This window comes from Indicator indicator, chromosome 17 (genome assembly GCF_027791375.1).
Source record: "Indicator indicator isolate 239-I01 chromosome 17, UM_Iind_1.1, whole genome shotgun sequence".
Classification (NCBI taxonomy): domain Eukaryota; kingdom Metazoa; phylum Chordata; class Aves; order Piciformes; family Indicatoridae; genus Indicator; species Indicator indicator.
In genome coordinates, this window is record NC_072026.1 from 22808965 (window position 1) to 22828988 (window position 20024).

The window sequence follows — 20024 nt, forward strand, 5'->3', positions numbered from 1 at the left end:
TATTTTCTCTTTTCTTCTTTTCTTTTCTCTCTTTTCTTTTCTTTCTTTTCTTTTCTTTTCTTTTCTTTTCTTTTCTTTTCTTTTCTTTTCTTTTCTTTTCTTTTCTTTTCTTTTCTTTTCTTTTCTTTTCTTTTCTTTTCTTTTCCTTTCTCTTTTTTCTTTTCTTTTCTTTTCTTTTTTCTTTTCTTTTTTTTTCCTTTTCTTTTGTCTTTTCCTTTTCTTCTTTGCTTTTCTTTTTTCAATAAACACCCAAACAACCATTCCCAAATTTTTTTCCCCCCTCCCCTTTTTTTGTTTGTCTTTTTCCTTTTTGAAATCACCATCCAAGTGACCACCCCCAACCGGCCTACTTGGCTCCTGGCCGTCCCAAATCACCTCAACCCAACCCGAGAAGGACAATGCGATCACAGCGCTAGGGTGAAGCGTTCCACGTACAGTACGACATTGACTGCAAAGGCAACTGCAAAGGCAACAATTTTTAAACCTCTTTTTTTGTTGGTTTTTGTTTGTTTGTTTGTTTGTTTTTGTGTGTGTTTTTTTTGCTTCCCAACCCCTTCGTCCGGACCCCCTCCCTCCGATTCGTGGCTCGGGTTCTGCCATGCCTCCCGGAGTCGCCGGAGCCTCCCTCGGCCGCCACTACCGCCGCCACCGCTCCACATTCCCTATGTAGTCGGCGCTGGAGGCGTTCTCCGGCCGCTCCCGCAGCCGCGCCTGCTTGGCCCGCAGGATCTTGCGCTGCTCCTGGCGCTTCCGCCGTGCCTCCTGGTGCTCCTTCTGCCTCATGTATTGGTAGCGCTGCAGGAAGAGGTCCTTTGCATAATCGTACAGCTCCACGTCCAAGAAATTGAGGGCCTGGATGCGGCGCTGCGTCTGCTCGTCCATCTCCACACTGGAGGCCCTGGTGCTGTTGTACTGCGTGAAGGGCGAGATGAAGTTCATGCTGAAAGTCTTCTCAAAGAGGTACTGAGTCTTACGCTGGAACTCGGTGAGGCCGAAGAAGGCCATCCTCTTCAGGTTCTCCTTGGCGCTGTCCAGCAGGACCTTGTTCCGCTGCTCCTCCGGCATGACCGACAGGTTGTAGCAGCCCACCAGGCTCAGGTCGGACAGCATGCGGACCTGGCGGTTGTTGGCCAGGTTGTAGGGGCAGTCCATGAACTCCTGCAGGGAGCAGCCCGACCAGTCGTCCCCCGTGTAGCAGCTGGGCAGCTCCTCGGTGGTGGGGGATCGCCCGTCGCAGACGTGCAGGGATGCCTTCCACGTGGCCCCGCGCTGGACGTGGCGCCATTCGCTCAAGTAGCGGGAGACAGGGTCACGCAGGATGGTGATGTAGTAGAAATTCCTGCTCGGGGGGAGAAGAAGGCAAAGGGTTTAGGCCCCTGGGTCTCCAGCACACTGCTCAGCAACACTCAAACACCTCCCTGGAGGTGCTCGGGGCTAGGTTGGATGAGGCCCTGAGCAGCCTGGGCTCGTGGGAGGTGTCCCTCCCGTTGGAACTGGAATCTGTGAACTTGGAGATGCACTCCAGAGGCTTTCAGGACCCTGCTGCAGCCTGCTGCTCTGCATGCTCACCATGGCAGAATCACAGAATGCTAGGGTTTGGAAGGGACCTCCAGAGATCATCAGGTCCAACCCCCTGGCCAAAGCAGGGTCACCCAGGGTAGTCTGCGCAGGAATGCATCCAGGTGGGGTTGGAAAGTCTCCAGAGAAAGAGACTCCACAACCTCTCTGGGAAGCCTGCTCCAGGGCTCCATCACCCTCACTGTAAAGAAGTTTTTCCTCATGTTGAGGCAAAACCTTCTATGTTCCAGTTTGCATCCATTGTTCCTTTTTAAATCCTGTGCACCACCCAAGAGAGCTTGGTCCCCTCCCCTTGACACCCACCCCTCAGCTATTGATAGGCACTAAAAGGACACTGACCAAACTCCTATGGGTGGTGGGAAGGGCTGTACCTACCTGCACACACCTCTCTCTGCTTAACAAGTTTGGCTCTAGAGAGGCTGAGGGGAACCTAAGGTTGCTCTCTGTGCTGGGCTGCCCACGTGGCAAAGTCTTCCTGCTGGGTGCCTCAGCTGTTGCCTTCCCCAGCCCTTGGGAGAATAACCAAACTATGTCATAGAATCACAGAATGGGCTGGGCTGGAAGGGACCTCCAAAGCTCATCCAGTCCAAGCCCCTCTGCAGTCAGCAGGGACATCCCCAACTAGATCAGGTTACCCAGAGCCCTGTCCAGCCTCACCTTGAATATCTCCAGGGATGGAGCCTCAACCACCTCCTGGGCAAACTGTTCCAGTGTTCCACCCTCACAGTGAAGAGCCTGTACCTAATATCCAATCTAAATCTGCTCTCTCTAGTTTGAAGCCATTGCCTCTCGTCCTGTCACTGCAGGCCATTGTAAACAATCTTTCTCTATTCTTCTTGCAGCTCCCTTCAGGTACTGGAAGGTTGCTAGTGTCCCCAGGTGTAAGCCCCAAGAAAAGCAGGGCATGGGCAACTCTGGCTTTCTCCTTCCCCTTGGACAACAGAGCTGCAGGGTGCTGGCACAAACTGCTTGTGCTGTGTTTCCCAAGGAGCAGCTGCACAAGCCCCAGAGCAGTGTTCCACCCATGAGATGACATCTCCTAAGAGGCACTGCCTTTTGCAGGCCAGATAAATGGGATGTGCTCAGAAGCCCCAAACCACCTGCACTGAAATGAGGGTCTTGGAGAAGTCCTTGCAAACCCTGTTTTGTCCTCCTGCCTTCACCTGACAGAGGACTGGAAGGAGGAGAGAGTGACAGGAAATGAGATGATGTGTGGCAGCATTTGGTAAGAGAAAACATCTAAGGGAAGTGCTGGCTGCAGTTTGGAGGAAGCTCAATCTTGTGTATAGCTTTAAGAGATCACTCTGGGTTGCACTTTCATATTGATCATCACACCCCTGCTGTCCACTGGCAGCAGCCTGAAGCCAGGCACACCAAGCTCTTCACACCTCCTTTAGAGCCACAGAACCATAGAACTGTTGAGGCTGGAAGAGACCTTTGAGATCATCAAGTCCAAGCTCACCCAGAGCTCACAATCCACCACTGCTGCTGAGCCTCTGCCACTAACCCACATCCCTCAGCACCATGTCCAGGCAGCTGGAAACCCCTCCAGGGATGGGGACTGCACCACTCCCTAGGCACCCTGGGACAGTGCCTGAGAACCCTTGCTGGGGAGACATTTCTCCTCATATGCAACCTGAACCTCCCCTGGCACAACTTGAGGCTGCTTCCTCTTGTCCTGTCACGTGCTGGATGCCAGAAGAGACCAACCCCCACCTGGCTCCAGCCTCCTTTAACATGACTATGACCTCAGTGATGATGCTGGAGGTGCACTGCCAGGCTATCAGCCACCTGCTCAAGTTAAGCAGAATTAAAGTAGCTCAATAAACAGATTGTCCTGCCAGGGAGGGTCATTTCTCCAGAACAAGAACACCAAGGAGAGTGTGCAGAGGAGCCTCAAGCCCCCAGGGTGTGATCACTGTGTCCTCAGTGCTGCGCAGTGAGGAGAAGGCACATTATGTAGAATCACAGAATGGTAGGATGGGGTTGGAAGGCACCTCTGGAGATCATTGAGTCCAACCCCCTGCCAAGCCAGGTTCACCTAGAGAAGGGCACACAGGAATATGTTCAGGTGGGTTTTGAATGTCTCCAAAGATGGAGGCTCCACCACCTCTCTGGGCAGCCTGCTCCAGTGCTGCTTCAATTCAAGAAGTTCCTCCTCATGTTTAGATGGAACTTCCTATGTTGCAGTTGGTGCCCATTGCCTCTTGTCCTGCCACTGGGACAGGACCACTGACAAAAGCCTGGTCCCACCCTCCTGCCACCCACCCTTTAAGTATTGATCAGCCTGGGTGAGATTCACCTACTGATCAGTCTGGATGAGAGTCACCTATTGATCAGCCTGGATGAGAGTCACCTACTGATCAGCCTGGATGAGAGTCACCTACTGATCAGTCTGGATGAGAGTCACCTGCTGATCAGTCTGGATGAGAGTCACCTACTGATCAGTCTGGATGAGAGTCACCTACTGATCAGCCTGCATGAGAGTCACCTACTGATCAGTCTGGATGAGAGTCACCTACTGATCAGTCTGGATTGGAGTCACCTGCTGATCAGTCTGGATGAGAGTCACCTGCTGATCAGTCTGGATGAGAGTCACCTACTGATCAGCCTGGATGAGAGTCACCTACTGATCAGTCTGGATTGGAGTCACCTGCTGATCAGCCTGGATGAGAGTCACCTACTGATCAGCCTGGATGAGAGTCACCTACTGATCAGTCTGGATGAGAGTCACCTGCTGATCAGTCTGGATGAGAGTCACCTACTGATCAGTCTGGATGAGAGTCACCTACTGATCAGCCTGCATGAGAGTCACCTACTGATCAGTCTGGATGAGAGTCACCTGCTGATCAGTCTGGATGAGAGTCACCTGCTGATCAGTCTGGATGAGAGTCACCTACTGATCAGCCTGCATGAGAGTCACCTACTGATCAGTCTGGATGAGAGTCACCTGCTGATCAGTCTGGATGAGAGTCACCTGCTGATCAGTCTGGATGAGAGTCACCTACTGATCAGCCTGCATGAGAGTCACCTACTGATCAGTCTGGATGAGAGTCACCTGCTGATCAGTCTGGATGAGAGTCACCTGCTGATCAGTCTGGATGAGAGTCACCTACTGATCAGCCTGGATGAGAGTCACCTACTGATCAGTCTGGATTGGAGTCACCTACTGATCAGCCTGGATGAGAGTCACCTACTGATCAGTCTGGATTGGAGTCACCTACTGATCAGTCTGGATGAGAGTCACCTACTGATCAGTCTGGATTGGAGTCACCTACTGATCAGCCTGGATGAGTCACCTACTGATCAGCCTGGATGAGAGTCACCTGCTGATCAGTCTGGATGAGAGTCACCTACTGATCAGTCTGGATGAGAGTCACCTACTGATCAGTCTGGATGAGAGTCACCTGCTGATCAGTCTGGATGAGAGTCACCTACTGATCAGTCTGGATGAGAGTCACCTACTGATCAGTCTGGATGAGAGTCACCTACTGATCAGTCTGGATTGGAGTCACCTGCTGATCAGTCTGGATGAGAGTCACCTGCTGATCAGTCTGGATGAGAGTCACCTGCTGATCAGTCTGGATTGGAGTCACCTACTGATCAGTCTGGATGAGAGTCACCTACTGATCAGTCTGGATGAGAGTCACCTACTGATCAGTCTGGATTGGAGTCACCTACTGATCAGTCTGGATGAGAGTCACCTGCTGATCAGTCTGGATTGGAGTCACCTGCTGATCAGTCTGGATGAGAGTCACCTACTGATCAGTCTGGATGAGAGTCACCTACTGATCAGTCTGGATTGGAGTCACCTACTGATCAGTCTGGATGAGAGTCACCTGCTGATCAGTCTGGATTGGAGTCACCTGCTGATCAGTCTGGATGAGAGTCACCTACTGATCAGTCTGGATGAGAGTCACCTGCTGATCAGTCTGGATGAGAGTCACCTACTGATCAGTCTGGATGAGAGTCACCTACTGATCAGTCTGGATGAGAGTCACCTACTGATCAGTCTGGATTGGAGTCACCTACTGATCAGTCTGGATGAGAGTCACCTGCTGATCAGTCTGGATTGGAGTCACCTGCTGATCAGTCTGGATGAGAGTCACCTACTGATCAGTCTGGATGAGAGTCACCTGCTGATCAGTCTGGATGAGAGTCACCTACTGATCAGTCTGGATGAGAGTCACCTGCTGATCAGCCTGGATGAGAGTCACCTACTGATCAGTCTGGATGAGAGTCACCTGCTGATCAGTCTGGATTGGAGTCACCTACTGATCAGTCTGGATGAGAGTCACCTACTGATCAGTCTGGATGAGAGTCACCTACTGATCAGTCTGGATTGGAGTCACCTGCTGATCAGTCTGGATGAGAGTCACCTACTGATCAGTCTGGATGAGAGTCACCTACTGATCAGCCTGGATGAGTCACCTACTGATCAGTCTGGATGAGAGTCACCTGCTGATCAGTCTGGATTGGAGTCACCTGCTGATCAGTCTGGATTGGAGTCACCTACTGATCAGTCTGGATGAGAGTCACCTACTGATCAGTCTGGATGAGAGTCACCTACTGATCAGCCTGGATGAGAGTCACCTACTGATCAGTCTGGATGAGAGTCACCTGCTGATCAGTCTGGATTGGAGTCACCTACTGATCAGTCTGGATTGGAGTCACCTGCTGATCAGTCTGGATGAGAGTCACCTGCTGATCAGTCTGGATGAGAGTCACCTACTGATCAGTCTGGATTGGAGTCACCTACTGATCAGTCTGGATTGGAGTCACCTGCTGATCAGTCTGGATGAGAGTCACCTACTGATCAGCCTGGATGAGAGTCACCTGCTGATCAGTCTGGATGAGAGTCACCTGCTGATCAGTCTGGATGAGAGTCACCTACTGATCAGTCTGGATGAGAGTCACCTGCTGATCAGTCTGGATGAGAGTCACCTACTGATCAGTCTGGATGAGAGTCACCTACTGATCAGTCTGGATGAGAGTCACCTGCTGATCAGTCTGGATGAGAGTCACCTGCTGATCAGTCTGGATGAGAGTCACCTACTGATCAGTCTGGATGAGAGTCACCTACTGATCAGCCTGGATGAGAGTCACCTGCTGATCAGTCTGGATGAGAGTCACCTGCTGATCAGTCTGGATGAGAGTCACCTGCTGATCAGTCTGGATGAGAGTCACCTGCTGATCAGTCTGGATGAGAGTCACCTACTGATCAGTCTGGATGAGTGTCACCTACTGATCAGTCTGGATGAGAGTCACCTACTGATCAGTCTGGATGAGAGTCACCTACTGATCAGTCTGGATGAGAGTCACCTACTGATCAGTCTGGATGAGAGTCACCTACTGATCAGTCTGGATTGGAGTCACCTACTGATCAGCCTGGATGAGTCACCTACTGATCAGTCTGGATGAGAGTCACCTACTGATCAGCCTAGATTGGAGTCACCTACTGATCAGCCTGGATGAGTCACCTACTGATCAGTCTGGATGAGAGTCACCTACTGATCAGTCTGGATGAGAGTCACCTACTGATCAGCCTGGATGAGTCACCTACTGATCAGTCTGGATGAGAGTCACCTGCTGATCAGTCTGGATGAGAGTCACCTACTGATCAGTCTGGATGAGAGTCACCTGCTGATCAGTCTGGATGAGAGTCACCTACTGATCAGTCTGGATGAGAGTCACCTACTGATCAGTCTGGATGAGAGTCACCTGCTGATCAGTCTGGATGAGAGTCACCTGCTGATCAGTCTGGATGAGAGTCACCTGCTGATCAGTCTGGATGAGAGTCACCTGCTGATCAGTCTGGATGAGAGTCACCTACTGATCAGTCTGGATGAGAGTCACCTACTGATCAGTCTGGATTGGAGTCACCTACTGATCAGCCTGGATGAGTCACCTACTGATCAGTCTGGATGAGAGTCACCTACTGATCAGCCTAGATTGGAGTCACCTACTGATCAGCCTGGATGAGTCACCTACTGATCAGTCTGGATGAGAGTCACCTGCTTGCTGGAGTGGTACTGCATCAGGCCCCCTACAGCCTGTCTCTGTTCCCTGCCATCTGTTTCAGCAGCACAACCACTAGATGTCAATGTTCTACAGAAAACTGGCTCCGAGGGGACAGAAAAGGGAATCGCAGGTGCCAAAAGCCTCCAACAACACGGCGGAAAGGCAGCCTGGGGAGTGGCCCTTCTCTTCCCTCTTGGATCATCCCAGCTCATAAATACCTAACCAAGTGGAAAGCAGAATCAGCTTGCAAACCAAACGCAGCCCAGAGGCCAGTGCAGCACTGGGGGCTGGACACAACACCATCCCCTGCTCAGAAGGCAGGCACATCCCAACCAGCAGCAGCACAGCTGCCCCCCTGCCTCTCAGGGCTTTGGCTACAGGTTCACAAAGGCCCTGCCACAGCCCTGAGGAAGGTCCTCACCTCAGCAGTGTCATTAAACAGCCTCACAGTGAGAGCTGGAGTTAAGGGGGAGCAAGGACCAAGCTCCCTCTCATCCAGAGCAGCAGCTCCCAACTTCGCATTGTCTCTCCCAAAGAGGGGAAGAGTTTTTCTCTGTCTCATCTCAGTGGATCTCTGGCAGCATGGGAGAACCCAGCCTGGCAAAGGGAAAGGGCATTCCACCAGCACCATCCCTCCAAGCAGTCACTTCCATGAGCACGACTTGACCCTGGTCAGGCTTATGCACCAGGCTCCTTTGATGCACTGACAACACAGGCTGGTGAGGGTCCCTGACATGGGCGAACAGAGCAGCTCTGGGGCACACTCAAGCCCCTTCTTTAACCCCTGTCAGGATTCCTCACTCTTGGATCTAGTTGAGAATCACACAGTCACAGAATCATTAAGGCTGAAAAAATCATCCAGTCCAACCTTCAACCCAGCACCACCATGGCCACTAAACCATGGCCCCAAGTGCCATGGCCACAGGTTTCTTGAACACCTCCAGGGATGGGGACTCCACCGCCTCCCTGGGCAGCCTCTTCCAATCCCTGACCACTCTTGCAGTGTAGACATTTTTCCTCATCTCCAACCTAACCCTCCCTTGGTGCAACTCAAGGCCGTTTCCTCTCCTCCTCTCACTTGATACTTGCAAGAAGAGACCAACCCCCACCTGGCTCCAACCTCCTTTTCAGGGAGCTGTAGAGAGCAATGAGGTCTCCCTCAGCCTCCTCTTCTCCACACTGCACACCCCCAGCTCCCTCAGCTGCTCCTCCCCAGCTGCTCCTCCCTAGCCCTGTTCTCCAGACCCTTCCCCAGCTTTGTTGTCCTTCTCCAGCCCCTCAATGTCCTTCTTGGAGTGAGGGCTCCAAGACTGAAGGCAGTGCTGGAGCTGTGGGGGTGCTGCAGGCTGAGGGGAAGGCCAGGCCAGCCAAGCCCTGTGTTCTAAGGTCACCACAGCAATCGATGGGGAGTTAATGCAAGAAAGGAAACAAATCCTGAGCCAAGATCGATGGAGTGTTTCATCATTGCTCAAACCCTTCAGCCACTCTTCCTTTGTGCTCCTGGTTCACAGGCAGTGGTGACAAAGCACCTCCCTTGGCTGCTGTTGTAAAAACAAAAGGATGAATAAGACCTTGCAGGCTGGCAGAAGAGACCACGTTGTAACACATCACCGTCACCACAGGTGGCCAGCAGCAGCAGCCAGGCAGACATCTCCATCAGCCTCTCTCAGGGGAAATGCCACAGCTGAGGAAGACCAGGGACAGGAGGCTGAGTGAAGATGCTCACAGGACTCTGCAGCAAGCATGGAGGTGTCTGGGCTCCCTCCAGCAGCCTTCACTCCAATCAGGGAACAAGAGCACCAGCAGGAATGCTGAGGAGATGCCCTAGATGCAGCCACATCCTACCTGGCCAGAGCAGGGCTCCCTGCACATAGGCCTGTGGCTTAATCCCCATGATTGGAAAAGACCTTCTTGTGGCCTTCCAGGATCTGAAGGGGGCTACAAGAAAGCTGGGGAGGGACTTCTGAGGGTGTCAGGGAGTGATAGGACTGGGGGGAATGGAACAAAACTAGAAGTGGGGAGATTCAGATTGGGTGTTACAAAGAAGTTGTTCCCCATGAGGGTGGTGAGAGACTGGCAGAGGTTGCCCAGGGAGGTGGTGGAAGCCTCATCCCTGGAGGTTTTTGCAGCCAGGCTGGATGTGGCTGTGAGCAACCTGCTGTGGTGTGAGGTGTCCCTGCCCATGGCAGGGGGTTGGAACTGGCTGAGCCTTGGGGTCCCCTTCCCCTAACAATTCTATGATTCTATGACCTCTAAGATCATTGTGTCCCACCATTACCTACCTCTGCCAGGGCCACTACTACACCACATCCTTGAGCACCACATCTAGATGGCTTTCAGACCCCTCCAGGGATGGGGATTAAGCCACCTCCCTGGGCAGCCTGTTCCAGTCTTTGAGGACCCCTGACAGCCTTTATGTCCCAGATGAATCCTGCTCTCAAGACAGGATTTACAGAGAGATGCTTTGTGAGCTGCTGGATCAATCTCAGCTCTTTGGTGCCTATCTCCCCTTCTTCAGTTTCTGTGTTAAAATTCTGCTGGCAAAGGGTGGTGTCCCTTTTGGTTTCTGGGTTTGCCCCAAGCTGTTCTCATCCAAGTTCCAAACCATGGCAGGCCCAGGAAAGCAGCTGTGCTGATCTGAGCTGAGCTTCAAGGAAGTCCCAAAAGCCTGAATGCCATCAAGTCAGAGCTGTGCCAGAGATGGCTTTGGCCACTAGTGCTGAGCATCCTTCTGCTGGAGCTGGGAGGAAGGCTCAAAGCTTTGCCTTTATTTTTAGCTCTGTACCTAGCAGCTTGTTCTTTCTGCTGTCTAAACAGAGGGGTGTCAAGCTCTTGCCTTCTCCTTGAAGCTTGTGCTTCAGAGCCTGAGACAACACATTGGAGAGCTCAGGCTTTACGTGAATCATCCCTCCAGCTTCAAGAGCTGCACTCACCAGGAACAGGAGGTCTCTAATGAAGTGGAGCTGGATGCCTGCGACGCTGAGAACAAGGGGAGCTGGCGAGCAGCTCGGGAAGGAGGCTGACCCTGGAGCCATCAGCAACGAGAGATGCTGTGACAGTTCCTTGCCCTTGGCATCTCCCTGCTCACAGCTATTCCCTCAGGAAGGTGAGGACCAAGCAGTCCCACAATGTTGAGTTTTCCCCCCATGCTGCATGGCTTGCTCTGTGACAAGCCTTCAGCACTTCACATGGCTGCAGAGGGGAAGCCAGAGCGCAGGAAGGAGCAGGGAATTATTTGCACATGATCCATTACAGCAGAGGAGCTCAGGAAAGGTCAGAAGCTCCCCTCAGATACACTCCCAGCTAGCAGCTCACACTGTTTGCTGGGGTGTGAATGCTGGGCTTTGCTGGTGCTTGGAAGCTTCTGCTCACGGCTGGGACAAGGAAAGTGGGAAAACAAGCAGGGATAGGCAGGGTGATGTGCTGGAAGCCAGAGATGGAGAGAGGAGGAGACACATGCTCAGCCTCCCCACAGCTGCACCAATGCCAGCCCCCTCTCTGCAGCCTCCTGTCACACCAGCTGCCATGCCAGCCTGGCATCACTGCAGTTCCAGCAGAGCCCTGTTTCACCCACGGGGCTGGGCTGCAGCTCCCTGTGACTGATTCAGCATGGGCATCACCTCTGGGACAGTGGCAGTGCCACATGAATGCCCCCTGGCCAGCCCCAGGGCACTTTGATAACCTGCATGGTCATGAAGATGCTCTTCCCTCTTCCTGCTTCAGAAGAGCTGCTCCCTCATGTCAGTGTCCCACAGATCCCAGCCAGGAGTGACCTGTGCTGGGCTGGGGGAACACTGCCAGCCCCTGCCTGCTGCTTCTGCTATGAGATCATTGTGGCAAGGCAAGGTAGGCTGCCCAGGGAGGTGCTGGAGTCACTGTCCCTGAAGGAGTTCAAGAAATGTGTGGCCATGATTTGATGGCCATGGTGGTGCTGGGTTGATGGTTGGACTTGATGATCTTAGAGATCTTTGCCAGCCAAAACAGTTCCATGACTGCATAAGAGAGTTGGTTTTGTTTAAACAGACCAAGAAAGGAGCTGCCAGTGGATGGACCTGCTGGGTCCTCAGCCCAGAGCAGTTCCCTCTTACACAGGCTCACAGGATGTTAGGGGTTGGAAGGGACCCAGAGAGATCCTTGAGTCCAACCCCCTGCCAGAGCAGGACCAGAGAATCCAGCACAGGGCACACAGGAACACATCCAGATGGGGCTGCAAAGGCTCCAGAGAAGGAGACTCCACAACCTCTCTGGGCAGCCTGCTCCAGGGCTCTGGGACCCTCCCAGTGCAGAAGTTCCTCCTCATGTTGAGGTGGAACCTCCTGTGCTGCAGTTTCCATCCATTGTCCCTTGTCCTGTCCCAGGGTGCAACTGAGCAGAGCCTGTCCCTGTCCCCTCCCTCCTGACCCCCAGCCCTCAGCTATTGATAGACATTGATCAGATCCCTCTCAGCCTTCTCCTCTCCAGACTAAACACCCCCAGGGCTCTCAGCCTCTCCTCCCCAGGCAGTGCTCCAGGCCCTTCAGCATCCTTGGAGCCCTCTCTTGGACTCTCTCCAGCAGATCCCTGTCCCTCTGGAACTGGGGAGCCCAGAACTGGATGCAATATTCCAGGTGAGGTCTCACTAGGGCAGAGTAGAGGGGGTGGAGAACCTCTCTTTCTTTCCTTCCTTCACAGCCCTTAGAGAAAACACAAAGCAAACTGAAACCTCTAAGCCCTCCATGAATTTCTCTGAGGGGTTCACTGAGGCTGAGCCACCTGCTCACTTTGGAGGATAATTCTGTAGTGCATCCACCCTCTGCCCAGCACAGGGCCTGAATGTGAATCCTTTTTTTCCAGTCTAATGATTTTGGCTTTAAAAGCATCCTTGTAGCAAGCTTCTAAAAACAACATTAAAGAGAAAAAAAAATATAAATGGAAGTCCAAGTGAGGAGGTGTGAAAACCCAGGGGATGAGAGCAGTGAGGAAAGCCACAGGCTTCAGAGGGCAGAGGAGCTGCCAGGGAAGGGACCTGCAGCTCCCCATGCCACAGGAGGCTCACCATGTGCAGAGCTGCTCTGCTGGACTGAGGTGAGGCAGGGGGGATGGTGCTGAAGCATAACAAAGGGGCAGAGTCTCCTGAAACTAAAGCACAACTCCTCCCAGCCCAGCTGCCCCTGCTGGGCAAAGCAGGACTGCAAAGCAGCACAACCCAACCCAGGCCTGCCCAAACCTGGGCATGGAGCATGAGGAGAAGGTTTGAAGCTGCCTTGGCTCCTCCTCTGCACTGCCACAAGAGGCCTGGTAAAAGGGACCACAGAATCACAGAATCAATAAGGTTGGAAAAGACCTCAAGGATCATCAAAGTCCAACCTGTCACCCAAGACCTCATGACTACTAAACCATGTCGTTAAGGTTGGAGAATACCCCTAAGATAATAAAGTCCAATCATCAACCCAACCCCACCATGGCCACTAAACCATGCCCCAAAGTGCCATGGCCACAGGTTTCTTGAGCAGCTCCAGGGATGGGGACTCCACCACCTCCCTGGGCAGCCTCTTCCAATCCCTGACCACTCTTGCAGCAAAGACATTTTCCTAATCTCCAACCTAAACCTCTCCTGGTGCAACTCAAGGCCATTTCTTCTCCTCCTATCACTTGATACTTGCAAGAAGAGACCAACCCCTACCTGGCTTCTACCTCCTCTCAGGGAGCTGTAGAGAGCAATGAGGTCTCATCTCAGCCTCCTCTTCTCCACACTGCACACCCCCAGCTCCCTCAGCTCCTCCAGACCCTTCCCCATCTTTGATGCCCTCCTCTGGACACTCAGCAGCTGAGCCTCCATGCTGAGTGCCTGAGAGCAGGCAATGTGCTGGTGGCAAAGGGCACAGCAGGAAGCTCTGCTCCCTCAGCTTGCACTCTTGTACCTGCTCCCAGGGCACCTTAACCCCCATGGAGAGGCTCTAAGCCTCTGCTGTGGGGTCCAAGTGGAGGACCATGACTAGGGCTGGCTGCAGCCTGGCATGTCTGAGCCCCTTTGGGTCAAAACTCCCAGGGATGCCAAGGCCAAGCAGCATTGATCCCTGCCAGAGGACAGAGGCTGCCACGTTGCTTAATTGCCTGTGGAGTCAGGAGAAGGCTGGGGGTCAGATGCTGGCAGCTGCCATGCTTTCAGCCTGGAAACCTGAGCCTGGCTTGATGGAGCTATGAGGGAGGGAGCAGCAGAGGGGAGCTGAAAGTTAAACCTCCACTCACCATTGCATCCATTAGCAAATGGATCCATAGAGACCTTTTCCTCTTTCTGCTGGGAAGTGAGGCTGGAGCAAGCAGGGCTCTGGAGGCTTCTGAGGGTGTGAAACCCAGAACCTTTGCACAGGGAGCACTGCAGCCCTGGGGACATCCTCACCACCCCCCACAAGGCCGTGTCCTGGCAGCAAACTGACCCAGGCAAACACAGCCCCAGCACTGGGCTGAGGAAGCAGAGCTGTGATTTCCAGTGGGTGCACTGGGGCAGTCCCATTCACCCAGCAGAACTGAGGCTCCCCTCCAAGCTGGCTCCAGCACCTCACTTTCTATCTAGGTCAAGCTCATCCAGATGGTGAGCCTGGCTAGGATGGTCTGGGGAAGCAGACAGGCTTGTGCAATGAATAGGAGGCAATGTTACACAAGTGTCTCCAGCCATTTGGATGAAAATGAAGGAGGAAGAGAAATTTGGGAATATTTCCTATTCTGGGGGATGTTTTTTCCCCCCCCCAGCCCATGAACTTTGTGGTACCTTGTGAAATAAAGCCATGCTCCAGGTGAGCATGGAGAGTTTGGAAGGGAAGCTCCCTCTGATGGGACAGAAGGGACCACATCCAGCAGAAAACCAAATAGAATTAACCCTGCAGCACAGATTCTACAGAGGAGGCAAAGGATTAAGGACTGAGCTACTGAAAAAGAGAAAAATAATCACAGGGTTGGTGCCTCAGCCCCAGAAACAAAGCACAACCATCAGAGCCAGAGAACAGCACAAGCATCCTTCCCCCCTCCCCAGCAACCCCTCTTGCCTCTGGAGAAAACCCAGCAAAGCTCTTTGCAGAGGAGCAGCCACAGCAGCAGCACTCCCAAAGCTCAGCAAGTTTCTGGGGTTGAGGTTTATTTTTTTTTTCCTTTGTGAGGTGGCAACTTCTCTCACACAGCTCATCTGCAGCAGGTCCAGAGCAGGCCATGAAGGTGATCAGAGGCCTGGAGCACCTCTCCCATGGGGACAGGCTGGGAGAGTTGGGGCTGTTCCACCTGGAGAAGAGAAGGCTCCAGGGAGACCTCAGAGCAGCCTTCCAGTACCTGAAGGGACTCCAGGAGAGCTGGGGAGGGACTTTGGACAAGGGCTGGGAGTGACAGGGTGTGGGACAATGGCTTTGAGCTGGGAGAGGGGACACTGAGACTGGAGATGAGGAAGAAATTCTTTAGGTTGAGGGTGGGGAGACACTGGCACAGGTTGCCCAGGGAGGCTGTGGCTGCCTCCTCCCTGGAGGTATTCAAGGCCAGGCTGGATGAGGCCTTCAGCAGCCTGGGCTGGTGGGAGGTGTCCCTGCCCATGGCAGGGGGGTTGGATCTAGATGATCTTTAAGGTCCCTTCCAACCCAAGCCACTCTGTGACTCCATGAACACAAATGGTGTGAGTCCTGCATTTCTTGCTCTGGCTCTGGACACCTTCCCCACATGGCTGCAAAGCTGCTGCTGGATGTTAACCTTTGGCAGAGGGGCTCCCCCCCCTCAATCCTGCCCACCACAGCTCTGGGAGAAGTCAAACTCAATTACTCCCTGGTGGGGGCTGAGAGGGCTTGGCTCCCAGCAGGTGAAGTTAATTCCCTTCAAGAGTGAGAATTTGATTTGCTAATCCCACAAATTGCTCCTCCTAGAGAAACAGCCCTGCTGCCCTCTTTGTCAGAGGCAGGCAGCTGCTGGGAGCTGGCTCACAGAGAGGCACAACGTTCATTTAACCCTCTGACTCACCCTGCTTCTTAATGAACTTTGTCACCTAGAGACACAACTAACAGGACAGGGCTGAGCCTCCAGGTGACAAGTCTCAACCATGCGTGCTAGGAACCACCCCTCCCCATCCCTCCCCATCCCCAAAAGGGGAATATCTCTGCCCTGCAAAGAGGTGCTCCAGCAGAACAGCTCACAGAGATGAGGCCAAAATATTTGGCAAGCTCACTGAAGCAGCACTGGGAATCAGCTGTTTGCATCTACTCCAGACTGGTCCCAGATGTTCCACATCAGTGATGTGGATGGCAAGGGCAGCAGCCCAGAAGCTTCAGCCATGGGCTTCCTGCAGTGCTCCTCGCTGCTAGCAGTCCTCCCAGCCCCACAGACAAGAGCACTGGGTCCTATCTCTGAGCAAAAGAGAAGCCAGAAGGGCTGCTGTGCTCCCTGGGAGCTTCAGGGAGAAGATCTCACAGCCAGTGTCCCATGGAGGCTGCCTCCATGTCCTGGGCTGCAACCTGGCTGCTCATGCCTGGTCCTCCCCAACTGCAGTCAGGAGGTTTGCAAGGAGGTGAGCATGGAGCAGGGTGAGCAGAGGAGGTCTGTTCCCCTCTTCTCTCCCTCTCCCCTCCCTCCCCCCTCACCCTGCCAAGGATACACACCTAGAGCTGGATCCCACTTGTTTCTGTAGAACCTCTTTTCATTCAATCATTTCACTTAAACTCAGGGTGAGCAGAGCAGGTCTGCTCCCTTCTCCCTCTCCTCTCCCTCTCCTCTCCCTCTCCCTCTCCCCTCCCCCTCCCAAGGATACACACCTAAGGCTGGATCCCACTTGTTCCTGTAGAACCTCTTTTCATTCAATCATTTCACTTAAACTCCACTTCCAGCTCCACCTCACCCAAAATTAAAAGCACAGCAAAAATTGAGCTGAACAAATTGCTTCTTCATTAAAGAAGTGAAGTTCAAAGCTAGCAGGGAGGAGGGGAAGGAGAAGGAGGAACAAACAGCACTTCTCTCTGCAGCAACCTGCACACATACCAGTTCAGCACTCACTACCTTCTGTTGCTCCACATCTCAGGGTAGAATTGTTTCAGTTGAAAAAGGCCTCTAAGATCATCCAGTCCACCACCATGGCCACTAAACCATGGCCTCAAGTGCCATGGCCACACATTGCCTGAACACCTCCAGGGATGGTGACTGCACCACCTTGCTGGGCAGCCTGCTCCAGTCACAGGCTCACAGGATGTTAGGGGTTGGAAAGGACCCAAAGAGATCATCCAGTCCAACCCTGCCAGAGCAGGACCAGAGAATCCAGCACAGGTCACACAGGAACACATCCAGATGGGGCTGGAAAGGCTCCAGAGAAGGAGACTCCACAACCTCTCTGGGCAGCCTGCTCCAGGGCTCTGGGACCCTCCCAGTGCAGAAGTTCCTCCTCATGGTGAGGTGGAACCTCCTGTGCTGCAGTTTCCATCCATTGCCCCTTGTCCTATCCCAGGGTGCAACTGAGCAGAGCCTGTCCCTGTCCCCTCCCTCCTGACCCCCACCCTCAGCTATTGATAGGCATTGATCAGATCCCTCTCAGCCTTCTCCTCTCCAGACTAAACAGCCCCAGGGCTCTCAGCCTCTCCTCCCCAGGCAGTGCTCCAGGCCCTTCAGCATCCTTGGAGCCCTCCCTTGGACTCTCTCCAGCAGATCCCTGTCCCTCTGGAACTGAGAAGCCCAGAACTGGATGCAATATTCCAGGTGAGGTCTCACCAGAGCAGAGTAGAGGGGGAGGAGAACCTTCCTTGATCTGCTGGCCACACTCTTCTGAATGCCCCCCAGGACCCCACTGGCCCTGACCACCCTTGTAGCAAAGACATTTTCCCTAAACTCCAACCCAAACCTCCCCTGGCAGAGTTTCAGGCCAGCACAGGGTAGCACAGGAGGATCTTGCATTAGCTCAATGAAGGCTTGGGAGGAAAAGAGGTGAGTGTTTCACAAGTGTGAATTAAAGCTGCTAGCAAATGGAAACCTCCATTTCCTCTAAGCAATCATAATGTTTTCACTTCCATCAGCTCCCCATGAATCACAGCCATGTTTTGTCTAGAAACACTAATGGTGGGGGTGGGAAGCCAGCATCCAACCCACAGGAACAGCAGCAGGAGGAGAGAAGTGCCAGAGGAACCCAGAAAAAGGAGCTGGGGGTTGCAGGAGTGGCAACTACTCCAGCCCAGCACTGCCCAGGAGATGACCAAACAGGAATCCCCATCCCTGGAGATGTTTCAGAGGGGCAGAGCTGTGGTGCTCAGGGCCATGGCTTTGCACCAGCCTTGCTAGAGTTAGAGAATGGTTGGACTTGGTGATCTTCAAGGTCTTTTCCAACTGAAACTATTCTATGGTTCTATGGCACAGGAGAGGTCACACCTTGAGTCCTGGCTTCAGGACTCCAAGAAGGACATTGAGAGGCTGGAGCAGGTCCAAAGAAGGGCAACTAAGCTGGGGAAGGGTCTGGAGAACAGGGCTGGGGAGGAGCTGCTGAGGGAACTGAGGGTGTTCACTCTGGAGAAGAGGAGGCTGGGGGGAGACCTTCTGTCTCTCCACAACCTCCAAAGGAGATTGGAGTGAGGTGGAGGTTGGGCTCTTCTCCCTAGTATCAGGTGATAGAAGGAGATGAAATGGCCTTGAGTTACACCAAGGGAGGGTTTAGGTTGGAGATTAGGAAAAATGCCTTTGCTGCAAGAGTGGTCAGGGATTGGCACAGGCTGCCCAGGGAGGTGGTGGAGTCCCCATCCCTGGAGGTGTTCAAGAAACCTGTGGCCATGGCACTTGGGGCCATGGTTTGGTAGCCATGGTGGGGTTGGGTTGCTGGTTGGACTGGATGATCTTAGAGGCCTTTTCCAACTGAAAAAATTCTGTGATTCTTACAAAAAACCCCAAAAAACAAAAAAACCCCACCCAAAAAAAGGGCAGCATTTCAGGCAGAGAGGAAGGCAGCTGGGATGCTGCAGCTGCAGGTGTGTGCAGGCAGGGCACAGCCAGACAAAGAGAATGCAGGGGAGGCTTTAAGCACACACAGATATTAGGCTCACAGCCACAGGTGCTCCTGGCCACCCTCACACACACACTGATGTCCCCAGAGTTGCCTGCAGGGGGGAGAGCTGCCCTGCAGCCTGCCCAGGGTGGGAGTAATGTCATAACTGCCTGGATTATTAAGCTCTCTGCAGGACACCCTCGCTCACAACCAGCTCAGCAACAACAGTGCCCTCTGCACTTCCCTTTGGCTGAGAAAGAAGGGGAGAGAGTTTCTGCTTATAGACCCAGCAAAGGCAAGAGAGACCCAGCTGCTGGAGCCAGCCCTGAACCCACCACCCCCACCAGGGAGGCTGGCATGGGAAAGGGGAGCCCAGCCCTACCCCAGCCTCCTGAGCTGCTCTCAAAAGGATTCAGCTGCCTGTTGCAAACATGGGAGAGGAGAGGCTGAGAGCCCTGGGGCTGCTCAGCCTGGAGAAGGGAAGACTGAGAGGGGTTTTAATAAATGTCTATCAAGAGCTGAGGGCTGGGGGTCAGGAGGGAGGGGACAGGGACAGGCTCTGCTCAGTTGCACCCTGGGACAGGACAAGGGGCAATGGATGGAAACTGCAGCACAGGAGGTTCCACCTCACCATGAGGAGGAACTTCTGGACTGGGAGGGTCCCAGAGCCCTGGAGCAGGCTGCCCAGAGAGGTTGTGGAGTCTCCTTCTCTGGAGCCTTTCCAGCCCCATCTGGATGTGTTCCTGTGTGCCCTGTGCTGGATTCTCTGGTCCTGCTCTGGCAGGGGGTTGGACTGGAAGATCTTCAGAGGTCCCTTCCAACCCCTAACATCCTGTGAGCCATCTCCTTCCACAACCTCCCCACAGCCACAGATTCCCACCTCACTGCCTGCTCTTTTCTCCTAACTAACTAAAGTGCTAGGATAAGAGGAAATGGCCTCAAGCTCCACCAGGGGAGGTTTAGGTTGAATGTTAGAAGAAATCTTCCCTGCAATGGTTCTCCAAGACTGGAACAGGCTGCCCAGGGAGGTGGTGGAGTCACTGTCCCTGGAGGTGTTCAAAGAACATGTAGACATGGCACTTTGGGACCCTGGTGGTGCTGGGTTGATGGTTGGACATAATGATCTTAAGGGCTTTAGCCAATCTTCATGATTCCATGATTAATTATATGATGGAGGCCTCCGAAAAGAGGGCAACAGTGGTGCCAAGATCCTTGGGTAAAACCCAAGGACAGAACAAAGGTGGCAGAGGAGCACTGATAACTCTTGCTGGATAGTGAGCTGCCGGATGGGTCACAGTGGCCTAGGCAGCCCAGTGGTCCCTCAGCACCACACCTCTGCCTCTGAACACCTCCAGGGATGGGCATTCAACCTCCTCCCTGGGCAGCCTGTGACAGTCTGGAAGAACTCTTGCAGGGAAGAAGTTTCTTCTAATCTTCAACCTAAACCTCTCCTGGTGCAACTTGA

At 53.4% G+C, this 20024-nt stretch overlaps 1 protein-coding gene across 1 annotated transcript in view; it reads right to left on the minus strand.

Annotated features, from left to right (window-relative positions):
* Positions 1–636: 636 nt before the first annotated feature.
* Positions 637–20024, minus strand: part of HS6ST2 (heparan sulfate 6-O-sulfotransferase 2) — a 219768-nt gene continuing 200380 nt past the window's right edge. Inside the window, exon 2 of the mRNA XM_054388722.1 lies at positions 637–1339. Coding sequence (XP_054244697.1) covers positions 637–1339 — 703 coding nt within the window. The remainder of the gene's footprint in view (positions 1340–20024) is intronic.